We start from the raw sequence: 13,094 nt of genomic DNA, 5'->3' as shown, positions 1-13,094 counted from the left end.
TGACTGAATATTTCTCATCTATTTCTGTGTTTCATCCCTCATCAATGTCAAAAATGTTTAATAAAAATAATACTTAGGGTCCTTTCTCGTTGTTGTTAAAGTTTAGATTTCACTGTGACAATCTTGCTTGCTTCAGGAAATATTGGAAAACCATTGTAATTATTAACCTGTGTTCATTTTCCTTTCCTGAAGCATAAATTTTATTATTTCTACCTTTAAACAATCAAAGATAGCAAATGGAGGTCTCACACAAGTTCTCTTAAAAAGTAATTTTTTAAAACATCAAACCTCTTTGAGCAAACCTATTATGTGTGGTGGTGAGGAGTCCTGCATATATTAGGCATTTAATAAATATCTGCTGAATTGAAAGCCCGTTAGATTTGGATTTGGCATTGACATAAAGTGGAGATGGTTTTGGCATCAAAGTTTGCATATACAGGTGGTATGCCAACCTGAAGGAAAGTTAATTAAATGTCTTTGTTTTGAACAAATGTGCTCTCTTACTGGCAGGTAAGGGAGCCTCCATCGGTGGGGGCTCATGAGCTATGTTTTTGACTGGATGATGACCAAGAATGTGCCTCAAACCTGGGATGGCCTAAAGGAAATATGTGGGGGAGCAGGGAGTGATGGAAGCCGTCATTGGTGCTATATTTGTGATGGACAGCCTCATTAATACTTATCCTATAACAAGATGCATGTTGTTCTCAGTTGATAAAAGACATAAACACGATATGACCTATTACATGAACTGAGCTAAAGTATTTTTTTAAAACCTCATTACAATCCCCCAAAAGCTGGTTATAATCCAAAGAAGATGATATCACAAGAGAAATATCCAGAGCTCTTTGACCAATCTATCTTTGCCTCCCCTTCCCCGCCCACTGGGCCTCTGGAAGAGATGGTAACCTGGCTCTTTCCATTTATCACACACATTTTCTAAAGTGCATTTTAAGACCCTCTGGGGATAATTGCTTTCTTCATGACCCAACAGGTACCAAATCTGGAGGCACTATCCACATCACAGGCTTTCTGCAGTTTGGCATTGTCTGTATAATTAGAATGTGAACAGGACCACTATTCCGATTAATCTTTGAATTGGTAAATAAATAATCAAAAATGTTCCTGGGATTATTCTAATTGGTGTCCAAAGCCAGCTCCCCAACAAAAAAAGAGAGAGAGAGTGAGAGAGAGAAAACAATAATGCCCTACCCCCCACCCCACCAACTTCTAATTTTCCAGGCTGATCAATTGTTAATCCTTCTCCTTAATTACTTTTTTTCTTTAACTTTGTGATGTGGAATCTAGTGCTCATGAAAAGAAAGGAGCCTAGACCCCTGAAAGAAAGCCGGCTTCATCAATAGGTGTTGTGCTCTGCAGGCAGCCCACTCTAAAGCATGTTTGAAAGGCTTCCCTTTGCCTGCGGAGAGAGGGTCATTTGATCCCCTTCATTTTCCATTCTGGCATTTCTTTAGAGCAAGAATGGTGAGCTGTATTCAAATTGTGCAGCACTTTTTAAGGGAAAACTTTGTTTTGCTTAAAATCATGTGAATATTTGTTTAATATCAACAAATTAACAGTGCACGAGTCTTCTCAAAAGTACAAGAAAAAAAACTCATCTGGATGGGAAAACGTGATCAAACCCATTGCAGATTTCCAGTGGGTGAATGGAGATTGTGGGAAAAGGCAAGATTTATGGCCCTGAGTTTCAAATGAATGACATCACTGGGATTTCTCATTAGTCAGACCAAGACATAGGATAGAATGTTGCAGCTATAAGGTTCTTAGATGTAAAGCTGGAAGAAACCTCAAATGCCAGTTAGTCCAATTCTCTCATTTTACAGATAAGGAAGCCGAGGCCCAAGGAAATTAAGTTACATTCCTAAGCTCATACACCTCAGGGATCAGAGGTGAGGTTTGAAGACATACCCCTGCATGCTTTCTGAAGTCAAGGACTAGGCAGGCCAAGCAGCTCAAGCTGCCTTCCATGAGCCCTTCCCCACTAACCAGATGTCCTTCAATGACTTACATTCAAACTTGATGTTTCGCAAATTCTCTGGGAGGTCGTGAAGAGCTACCTTGAGCCACTCATCCAGCTGTTTGGCAAATTTTCGGATCACCTGAGTCAAGCTGGAGAGAGAAAGGGTCCACTTAGAACAAATGCACATGGCTTGTCGGGTCACTCCCAGGGAAAGCCAAGTCAAAGGCTCCCCGTCCTTACAGGGAGGACTGAGGGGCGAACCAAGCTGAGAACCCAGCTGGCCTGTCTTGAGGAGGAATCTAGCCCAGGCGCCATAATTCACAGGCATGACCCAATGGCATGACCCAATGAAAATCCTTGACTTCCTTTGAGTCCCACCTCCTACAGGAAGCCTTCCCTAACCCCTCTTCATTCCAGGGCCTTCCCTCTGCTAGTTTTTCCTCTGTATTTTGTCTATGGCTTGCTCTGTATATATTTGCTTGGATGTCACCCATTCCTCCATCCCCCTTAGCTTCGAACTGTCTTTTTCTGTCTTTTTATATCTCCCCTGCTTAGCACAGTGCTGAGACCATAGCAGGTGATTAATAAATGTTTATTGAATTGAATTTCACCCCCAACCTCCCAAACTGGGTCTTCCTGGGAAAAGCCTGAGGATGTCAGATGTTCACAATAGTTGCAGACACTCCTGTTTCTATAAGCCAACAACCCTGGGAGATGAATTGTGAAAGCAGATGGGGAAACTGAGGCACTTTAAAGTAGGGCTTTCCTTACCCCTACCCCATGAGTCTGTACAGGATCATTACCCCCATTTTACAGATGAGGAGGCTGGAGCCACAGGTTCACACAGCTAGGTGCAGAGTAGGGTCTGAATTCCAACCTAAATCTCTCTTGACTGCCACAGCACCAGCCTTCTGCCTTCTACCCACATGACCTCTCCCTATATCTCATGTGTCTGTTCATTCTAGAGTTCCCTATTCATATGCTGTCTATTGTGTGACCAGGCCAGTGTAGACTAAAGGAAAAAAAGCTCATAGGACAGATCACAGACTCCCAGATCTACAGGGGAGGAAGGGACATGAGAGGTCAGCAAGTCTGACCCCCTTGGGTTATAGATGAGAAAACCAAGGCTCTCAGTGCTTCCACGATTTGTCCAAGATTGCACACGGCTGATAAATGACAGGGTCAGGATTTGAACTCAGGTTCTGTGACTGTCTTTCCATGGTACCATGTTGTATTCCACCTATCTGAATAGGTATAAAGGAGAGTCCTACTTTACAAGCCTCTCCTTGTAGACCATCAAATTATCAAGTGTTTACTGTGTGCCAGGTAAGCCACAGATAGGAAAGGTCTTGTCTTGTGGCTCTGTACTTAGAAATGGCCTTCTGAGGTCATCTGTGAACATGGCAATGTGAACCTCACACACATCTTTCTTCTGCTCCTGGATAAACCAAAGGGGTGTCATTCCCTGGTGGGCCACACCAGGAACTAGAACAATTTTTCTGATTCTTGTACCAGTTGTAAAGTTGGAGGGTAAATGCCCCTGGCTCATGGACAGGAGTCCCAAACCCCAAAACTGTGCTCTGCCAGGGGGTGGGACAGCTGCCCTGGCTTAGCTCCTGGGAGAGGAGGCTTTTCTAATTCTCTGCCCACTGTTCACCTCTGTGGGTCAAAAGCTATGGAAATTATAGTAAGCAAGACTCCCCTGTGGCTGTTAGAGCGATCATGGGAAGGCTTCCTTTTTAGTACCTTTGAATAGCATTTTATGCCTATGAGGCATCAATCCCAGCCTCAGTATGGAAGGCCAGGCTTTGGCCAGAAGCACAAGATCACCAGCAGAGAGGATTGCGTGTTGAGTTTGCATTGGGTTTCCCATAGCCCGGTTGGCGTTTTATAAAAAGGAGTGGTTCACATACCACCAGAGCTTGCCTGGGAGGGCTTTTGTTCCATAGACTCCTACTCAAGGATGCCAGACTTTCAGGAGGAGCCCAAGTGTGCCCCAGCTAATGGATGGTGGCCAGGCTGGGGCTGTTTCACTTCAAATACTGACCAAAGTCACTGAGCTGAGGGCCAAGGAAGAGCTGGATTAATTTAGTGCAACAGCTCAATGTGCAATTATTAAGCACCATACTTTGAGGGATGATCTGCTCTTAGCAGCATACAATCCACGCCAAGTATTTCAAAGGTCGTCAATGACCTCCTAGCTATAAAACCCAGTGACCTCATCCTTTTTCATATCTCTGACCTACAATAGTATCTAGCACTTAGTACACAGTTCTGGCACACAGTAGGCCATTAATAAATGTTTTTGATTGATAGACTATTCCTTTCTTGAATTTCTCTTCAACTTTGATATGCATGACAACATATTCTTCTGTTTCTCTGGTCTTACCATCTCTTTCCCTTTTACTGCTCCTTCCAGATTGACTGATTGATTGATTAGGTAAAGAGGTCATTCTCTGTCTCATTTCTTACCTAGCCTTAATCACTGTTGTCTTCTTCAGTTATTATCTATTGCTACGCGTACAGTAAATGCTCTATAAGTTTTTGTTGAATTGTATTCACACTCAAGGTTTCAACCAGGAACTCTTTGTGTATGAGCCTGACATATATATTTCCTATCTGGCTCTCCTTCCTGAGATGGGGGGCCCACATTTACTCTGCCTCCTGGAAAACCTAAGGTGACTCTTCTTCCCGACTTTTTTATTTGACTTAATGATACTTATCCTGGTCTTCTGGCTTGTGACTTGGGATATCTGGACTTTGAACACAGACACGGCCCAAGGGAAAGGAAATTACTCAGAAGGTACTATGGTGGAAGCAGCTGTCGCTGACCCTGGGAGGTGCTTTAGAGGTCATTTTGTGCATTATGTACCTGAATAAGAATCTACAATCTGAGACACCCAGAAGCGGGGCTCTGACCTCCACTGGATGAGGAGCACCATTGAGGTAGTCCATTCCTCTCTGGAGAACTCTAATTGTTCTCAAGTTTTTCCTTACATTTACCTCTCTGTAACTCCCTGACCCACCAAGCTGTTCCTAGTTCTGCTTTCTGGAGGGAAACAAATGAATGACACCTTCTTCCATACAACAACCCTTCAAGTAACTGATGACAGCTATAAGGTACCCAGGCAGCTAGATGGCACAGAGGATAGAGTGCCAGTCCTGCAGTCAGGAAGACTTATCTTCCTGAGTTCAAATCCAACCTCCAACACTCACTAGCTGTATGACCCTGGACAAGTCACTTCACCCTGTTTGCCTCAGTTTCCTCATCTGTAAAATGAGCTGGAGAAGGAAATGGAAAACCACTCCAGTATCTTTGTCAAGAAAAGGAAAGGGAAGGACTATGTGGAGGAAACTCAAATATCTAGAGATATCCATGCCAGCCACATCCATCCCCTTCTCTCAACACATATCCTGAGGACAATTAAAGTCATTCTAGATGGTCCCTCTGACCTGACGCCCTGAACAAGGAGTTGACATTGCTCAGGGGTCCCTCATGAGACCTCATGGGGATCCCAGCTTACATGTTCAGCTGGGACAAGAAGAGCAACCTCCCCCCTCCCCCCTCCCCCCTCCCACACATACTCCTTTCCTCATCTGCTAGGGTGACTGATTAATCCAAGGTATCTGAGAATGCCCATGAGTCAAGCAGGCAGGCAGGCAGACAGACAGACAGACAGACATTGGGGCTCCAGGGCACTTTACTGGTAACAGTGACCTTGGAAGAAGAATGCTGCTAAAACTAAATTCCCAAGCCAGGAGCCCCAGGGATTCCCCCAGAAATGTCTTCTTGCATCTGTGCTTTTGCTTAGGGGTAAAGAGCCAGTGGGTTTCCATTCCCCAACCTCTCCCTCCATCTCCCAAGAGCCAGGCACTGACCTGTCCGGTAAGGCCTGCAGGACCGTGGGCATGAGGACTCCTGAAATCGCTTTGTACAGGATCGAGTCACAAACTCCCACGATGTTAACCACCGTGGATGAGCCGAGCACGGGCAGCATGTGGGGGGGCATTCCTTGCCAAAAGTGCAGAAGAAAACTTTGAACCTGTATTCACCCAAAGCACGGAAGAAACAAGAGAAAACACCTCATTACACAGGAAACTTCCTAGAGACTGGATCACTGAGATAGAAAGCTAAAGACCCCTGGTGGGGAGGCTGGAGACAAGCTGAAAGTGACACCTGTCCCCCAAACAGGATCCCTGCCAGCCTCCCAGGGGGCACAGAATCCCCATCCTGGGGTTACCCTGGGCAGAAGACTTGGTCTCTGCAGGGGACGCTCTTAAAATGCAGATGTTACCTGCCAGGGGTAACACATTAACCTCATTAGCATCCATTGTCATGGACTGGTTTAACAGGTGAACTAATTAGGACACACAAAAAGGTCACTGATTAGGGGTTAGGGGGCTGAAAGTGAGAAAGGTCCGAAGCTTGGGGGAATTATTGGGTAGAGAGAGGATCTTAAACTCATAGATTCTGAGTTGGGCAGGTCATCTAGTGCAATTCCCTAATTTTACAGATGGGGAAACGGAGGCCCAGAGAGGCCCAGGGACCTGCCCAAAGTCGATAACACCAATAGAAGCTAATGTTTTATTAAGAATTTGTTATCTGTGCTTTACAATAATTACCTCATTTTATCTTCACAACCAGCTGGGGGGATGGGGGGTGGTAAGTGCTATTATTATCATCCCCATTTTATAGATGAGGAAACAGAGGCTAACAGAGGTGAAGTGACTTGCCAAGGGTCACACAGTTAGGAAATGTCAGATGAGGGATTTGAACTCAGGTCTTCCTGATTTCAGGCCCAGCATTCTGTGCACTCTGGTGCATTTTCAGAAGTTTTCAGTGGTGTCTGACTCTTCACAACCCCATTTAGGCAAAGATACTGGAATAGTTTGCCACTTCCTTCTCTACCTCATTTTACAGATAAGGAAACTGAGGCCAACAGGGTGAAGTGACTTGCCCAGGGTCACATAGCTAGTAAGTGTCTGAGGCTGGATTTGAACTCAGGAAGATGAGCCTTCTTGACTCTAGGCCTGGTGCGTTATGTGCTATCGCGCCACCCAGGGGCTTCTAAGTAAGAAATAGGTAGAATTTGAACTCGGGCCCCAGCGCTGCCAGTTACTGCCTGTGTGATTTGGGGCAAATTGTTTAGCCTCTCTGCTAAATCAATTTCCTCTTCCACAAAATAGTAATAATGATATTAATTGGCATCCTGCCAATCTCACAAGATCATTGTGAGAATCAAATGGGAAAATTTATGTGAAAGAGAATTTCAAAATAGTACTTTTCACAATAAATTGTCATCGAGGCTGGAAGGGAATGTGCAAACCTCAGGACTTTGCAGAGCCTGAGACCCACCTTCACCATCATGGTGAAGGGGCCAATGAGTCACGGCGGGGTACAGAAAGGGCCCAGGGGCCACCTTAGCTCAGCTGGCAGAAGGTTCCCCTAGGCTCTTCTAGTCCAACCCCCTCAACACACTGGTACTGACCCTGGAATGGGGGAGACCTGGGTTCAAATCCTGCCTCAGACACTTTCCAACTGGGTGACCCTGGGCAAGTCGTTTTATTCTTGTAGTTTTATTTCCCTCATCTGTAAAATGAGGTGGTTTAACTCAAAAACCTCTGAAATTCTTTCCATCTGTAAATCTATGATCTTACAAAGAAGGAAACTGAGGCTCAGAGAGAGGCAGTAGCAGAGACAGACTGCAATTCAAACTCAGGAACCGCTGACTCTTCCGGGAGATGAATCACAGGAAGGGTCTGGGCATTCTCCAAGGTGCTGAGCAGAGGCTGTGGTAAGTGAATGTGGACAAGAGACCCAGGGGAGGTTGGGAGAGGCCAGGCACTGTTGAAATCTGGGTCTCTCACCCTTTGGGCCATCTTTGTGATGTGGAAGGGGGGAATGTTTGGGGGTGAGGGTCTGTCCTGGGCAAGGGTCCAAGCTTCAGTCTGCCCCCATGCCCTCCCATGGCCTGCTCCAGAATCAGAGGAGTGAACGATCATTAAACCGTGGTCAGATGCACTCTAGGACTGCCAATCTGAACTCTGCCAGATGAGCTCACTCCCGAGAGGAGGGGGCACCCCCATGGTGGGCACAGACCCGGTAGTGCCATCTTCGAACAGACAAAGTAACTCATTATGTTCTATTGTGACAATATTTTAATATCAGGAGAAAGGAGAAAGGGCAGGAAAACTAACAGGGATTCAGCCTCAGAGTTGAAAAGCCCCTGTTATTTGCAAAAAGACATTTTAATATGTTTGTCTGAAAGGCATCCAAGCATCCTTCCAGAGAACTCAAAGAAATCACACACCCCAGACTCATAAAAGTGAAGGCATTCCTGTCTAAAGAACACGTCCCCCCAGGCTCACAGCCCCCGAAGGGGGGAATTCCATTTCAGGGAAGATAATGTGGTTAGTAAAAAGACGGTGGTGGGACAGGATGCCAAGGACTTCCACACAATGTCCCGCCAACCTCAGAAGAATGCAGGTTTCTTTCCAGAGAAGCGTCTCCTTTCGCAGCACTGAGGGTGAGCGCTCACATCTTTCCCAGAAGCACAAAGACCCCCATCTTCACCTTGCCCAGCATTCCTCCCCATCCAAGACAAGGTGCTACTCACAGAGAAGGTGGGCTGAGGATTCAATGGTGGAAAAATAGTCCCCTTCGCTCTTAAAGGGGTGGACTTGGGGATTATTATTTATACCCCTAAGGGATCCCTAAGGGGCTTTTGAGAAATCTAGAGAATAAATGAAAAGAGAGGAGAAAACGTGAGGAGACAGCTTTCGGGAGTCAGAGCAGATGGGCCTTGTGACCGCCTGCCTGTGGGACCTTGGCCTTACATCTCTGGGTGTCCTTAGATCATGGCCTCTGGGGACCCTCCCAACTCCAAACTGAGGCTGCTGTGAATGAGAGAACCCCACTTTCTCCACCACTGAAGAAAGACTGGTGTGGACTCACTCTCATCCAGGCTTTCCCAGTCTAGTCCAAAGAACACTAGCTTTCTCTGTACCAATGTTCTAGCAGGTAAGAGGGCTGCTGCCAATAACTGCCATTAGGTGTGGCCATTGCCCTTAGCCTGGGATCCATTAAGGATGCTAGAGTCAGAAGATCTGCTGCTCAAATCCTAACTCCTATTTTACTGCTTTGAACAAGCTCTGTCTGGCCTCAGTTTCCTTATGTGGAAAGGGAGACAGTTGGACTAGATAATCTCTCAGGTCAATTCTGGCTCTGAATCCAGGATTCCGTGACCCCAAGGGAATCTTCTGCCTCCACTCTCTATGCTGTCTTCCCTCTCCATGGATATCCATCCACAGTGAGCCATTCTCCCTACAATTATAAGAGTAGTTGGTGGAGTGTCAGGGAGGGGTGAGAAACTTGCTTGGGAAACACTAACCATGAAATTCTAACCCACTCAAGGGATTTTTCTCTTCCTGTCATCAGTTTCCTCCTTTGTAAAAGAAGAGGGTCTGACCAGCCGACCTCTGATGTCCCTCCTAATTCTACACCTAGGATTCTACGAGTTTGGCCCTGGGCCTCAGTTTCCTTCTCTGTAAAATGAGGAGATTGAACTCACTGGCTTCTAAGACAAGCTCTAATTGGATTAAAGTTCTAGACTTGCCTGGAAAGAAGGACTCTCCATAACCAAAGTGTGTGTGGGGGGGAGGAGAATTAAACAGAAGCATGGCAAACATTTTCTCTATTCTCTATGTCTTGATGAATAAGGATTTTAATTATTTTGATTATTAATTAATAATATTAATTATATTGATACAATTATAATATATTGATACAACCTCCTCTTTTTCTTAATTCTCTAGTAATGATCAGAGCTCAGTTCACTGTTTAAAGCAATAAAAATGAAAGTACTCTTAAAGTGCCCTCTGTTGCTGGGTATCTGTGATTCTGCGGGTCCATAAACTTGCCTTGGAATAGAAGAAGTGTTGCCTTCTAGACCTACCTCATCAAAGTTGGCTCTGATCACCGTGTCCAGTATCCTCTGACAGTGGGTTCTGTACATCATAATAAAGGTGGAAACCTGAGGAAACACAAGGCCCCCATTAGACCACTTAAAACACTTTGGGGCATTTCAGCCCCCAGACCATTCCCTTCTGGAAGGCACGACCTCCTTCCTCAAGGCACGACCTCCTTCCTCCTGGACTGACAGACAGTGAAGACAAAATGTGGGTGCTGAAGACAGACACCACCTGAGGGACCCTTGGCCAGATTCAGTTCCCTCTTCTCTCAACTGAAGCCCCCCGCTTTCCCCCAGATCACAGGGATCAACTCTTTTGTTTTCTTCATAGATCAGGATATCTGGAATTCCAAGGCTCTGGGGCTAAAATGTACAATTTATCTAAATTTTCAAGCAATGGATTTAAAAAAAAGCAACCCACAATGGTATTTTCTTGGGTTGGTTTTTCTTCCTTGAGTTAAATCCAGGTCATGAAAAGCAGTGTAGCATAACAGATAAAGGAGTGGCCCTGGATTCAGGAAGGGCTGAATTCAAGTCCCTTTGACACGTATCAGCCAGGTGGCTACTTACAAAACCTTTGTAAGGGTCCCAGTTACTCTTTAGAACAATAAATTATGAGTGAGATTCTGGTCTGCTTGAGTGGAAGAGTATCCCCAGGGGAAATCTCCAATGCTGATGAAATCATAGATCTGAACTAAAAAAGCAATTGTTGATTTATTGAAGAACCCCAGAGAGATTCCAGGTCAGTCATTATCTAGGCAAAGATGTGATCTAGACCATACAAAATGGCAGATAATTCAGTCTTGGGTTCTGTTCCCACTGCTGCCCATAATTCCCTGTGTGACCTTGGACAGATCCCTTCCTCTCCTTGGGACAAAGTTTCCTCATGTGTAAAATGAAGAACCTGGCCTTGCTGGGTGCTAAAAGTCTATTCCATTCTCAGATCATTCCAGTGTAAAAGGTGAAAGGGAACTGTTCTTACTCCACAGCCATGTAGGTCCACTTTCTCAGTTTGATGAGCAATTGGAGCTCCTGATTCCTCATTCAACCACTCCTACAATTCAAGGCTATATCCCAGGGGGATTAAAAGCAAAAGAACCTTCCTGCCCCTTCAGCTTCCTCATCTGTAAAATGGGCATTGAGATGTCAATCTGGAAAGGATCTAGAGATCATCCAGGTTATCCTCCTCATTTTACATATGAGGAAACTGAAGCCCAGAGAAGGTAAATGATCTCTCTAAGGTTGTACAAGTAGGAAGCATCAGGGGCAGGATTTAAACCCAGGTCCCCTGTAAAGCCCATGCAAGTGATCTGTGTTCCTGACATTATATAATTTTTTGTGAGGAATATTCATTATGAAGCTTAAAGCACTCCAGAGACCTGAACTATTATACTTAAGAGAACCGATTGTATTGTTTCCCTGAGAAGATGGGCTTGGTCACAGACATGGTAGCTCATTCATGAAGAGATCTACTTCGTAGTCTACACCACACATGGCATCTACATGGTTACCACACTGCCTGACAATCACTTTGCCTTGAGCTCTATATCTTCATCTCTCCACAGCCTTGGGGTCACCTCTACTTTCTGTCCTATGCAGTTGAGTCTGTCACCTCCGCCTCAGAACACTCACTTGCTTCTCATCTCCCACAAGCTTTGGGAAATGACCATTCTAGAATTCAGAGATATTTGGGGAACACCTCATGGGAAGCTAGAGTCTGAAGGGGACATGGCCAAGGGAGTTTCCAGCCACTGGTAGGTTCCCTGTATATGTCTCCTTCAAAAATCTTCCATTCCTCAAGGGCAGACGCCATGCCTTAGGCATCACCACGTCATTGATCCCTAATACGACTTTACAAGGTCTTGTACGTAACAGATGCTCAGCATATGTAGACTTGTCAAAGAGCATCTCTGATACACTGGGTAAAGTTAGACATTTTGTGGTCTTTGTATGGCAGTTATAGTTTTAAATGGACCCCATTGTAATGAGACAGGGAGGGAGGGAGGGAGGAAAGGAGAGACAGAGATACAGAGAGAGAGAGACAGATGTACAGACACACAGAGATAGAGAAAGAAACTGAGAGAGGGAAGAAAAAGGAGAGACAGAAACAGAGACACATAGAGAGAGACAGACACAGAAGAGACAGAGAAATAAACAAAGGGAGAGAAAGAGACAGAGAGAGGGAGGAGGACGGGAGAGACAGAGACACAGAGAGACATGCACAGAGACACAGAGATAGAGAAACTGAGAGAGGGGAGAAAAAGAAGGAAAAATAGAAACAGAGACATGCACAGAGAGACAGAGATAAACACAGAAGGGACAGAGAGAGGGAGGAGGAAAGAAAGGAGAGACAGACATAGAGAGACACTTATTTCAGGTGTGGTTACCCACCTTCTCCTCTGGCAGACTGGCTGGCAGGTTCAGGTCCTTGACATTGGGGAACTCGGGCAGTAGGGTGCCCAGCTTGGAGCGGGGGGAATACGCCACTGTCTGCTTGCTCACCTCTTTCTTCCCGGACTCACTGACCCAAGCAGCGCCTTTCTTTGAATACATCACGTCATAATACTGAGAGCTCTCCTTCACCGCGATGCCGTAGTAATGGTACCTGGGATGGAAAGGCAAAGAACCTCATCTCCTTGTAGACAGGGACTACACAAGGGATTTAACTGAGCACATAGTAGGTACTTAATAAATACTTGCTAAAGGGAAATGAATTGAAAATGGTGCTATGAAAAGAGAGTTCAATTTGAAGTTAGAGGACTGAATTCAAATTCAGGTCTGTCCACAGGACCTTCAGCAAGTCACTAAATTCTCTGGGCCTCAGTTTCCTGCATTGTAAAATGAAGGGCATCTATTATCATAGGACCTCTGAGGTTCCTTCCAGCCCCAAATCTAGGATCCTATGATGCCTCTAGGCCTTGGTTGCCATATCTGTAACATGAAGGAGTTGGGCTAAATGATCTCCTAGCCCCCACCCAGCTCTAGATGTAGAGTCCTATACAGTTCTGTGAAGTCTCAGTAGAGACCAGGACATTTGGGATCTGCCTGAGCTGAAGGCTCTCAACTTAGTTCCCAGCTGTAAATCATACTAGGAAAAAATAACCAAAATAGCTTCTTTTGGGAAAAAAAGTGAGAAGTGAATCTTT

General features: G+C 45.3%; 1 protein-coding gene across 6 annotated transcripts in view; it reads right to left on the bottom strand.

The window, feature by feature from the left end:
- RFX4 (regulatory factor X4) overlaps positions 1-13,094 on the bottom strand; it is a 128,220-nt gene that overhangs the window by 37,163 nt on the left and 77,963 nt on the right. For 5 of the 6 annotated variants that reach the window (XM_072655823.1, XM_072655821.1, XM_072655822.1 and 2 more), the window contains 4 exons: positions 12,340-12,553; positions 9,934-10,011; positions 5,858-6,021; positions 2,027-2,127 (listed from right to left, as the gene is read on the bottom strand). In XM_072655823.1, coding sequence (XP_072511924.1) covers positions 2,027-2,127; positions 5,858-6,021; positions 9,934-10,011; positions 12,340-12,553 — 557 coding nt within the window. The remainder of the gene's footprint in view (positions 1-2,026; positions 2,128-5,857; positions 6,022-9,933; positions 10,012-12,339; positions 12,554-13,094) is intronic. The other variant, XM_072655824.1, reaches the window with a different exon arrangement.

This window comes from Notamacropus eugenii, chromosome 3, assembly GCF_028372415.1.
Source record: "Notamacropus eugenii isolate mMacEug1 chromosome 3, mMacEug1.pri_v2, whole genome shotgun sequence".
Lineage (NCBI taxonomy): Eukaryota > Metazoa > Chordata > Mammalia > Diprotodontia > Macropodidae > Notamacropus > Notamacropus eugenii.
The sequence above is the reverse complement of the archived record's forward strand: the minus strand, read 5'-3'. Positions and strand labels throughout refer to the sequence as shown.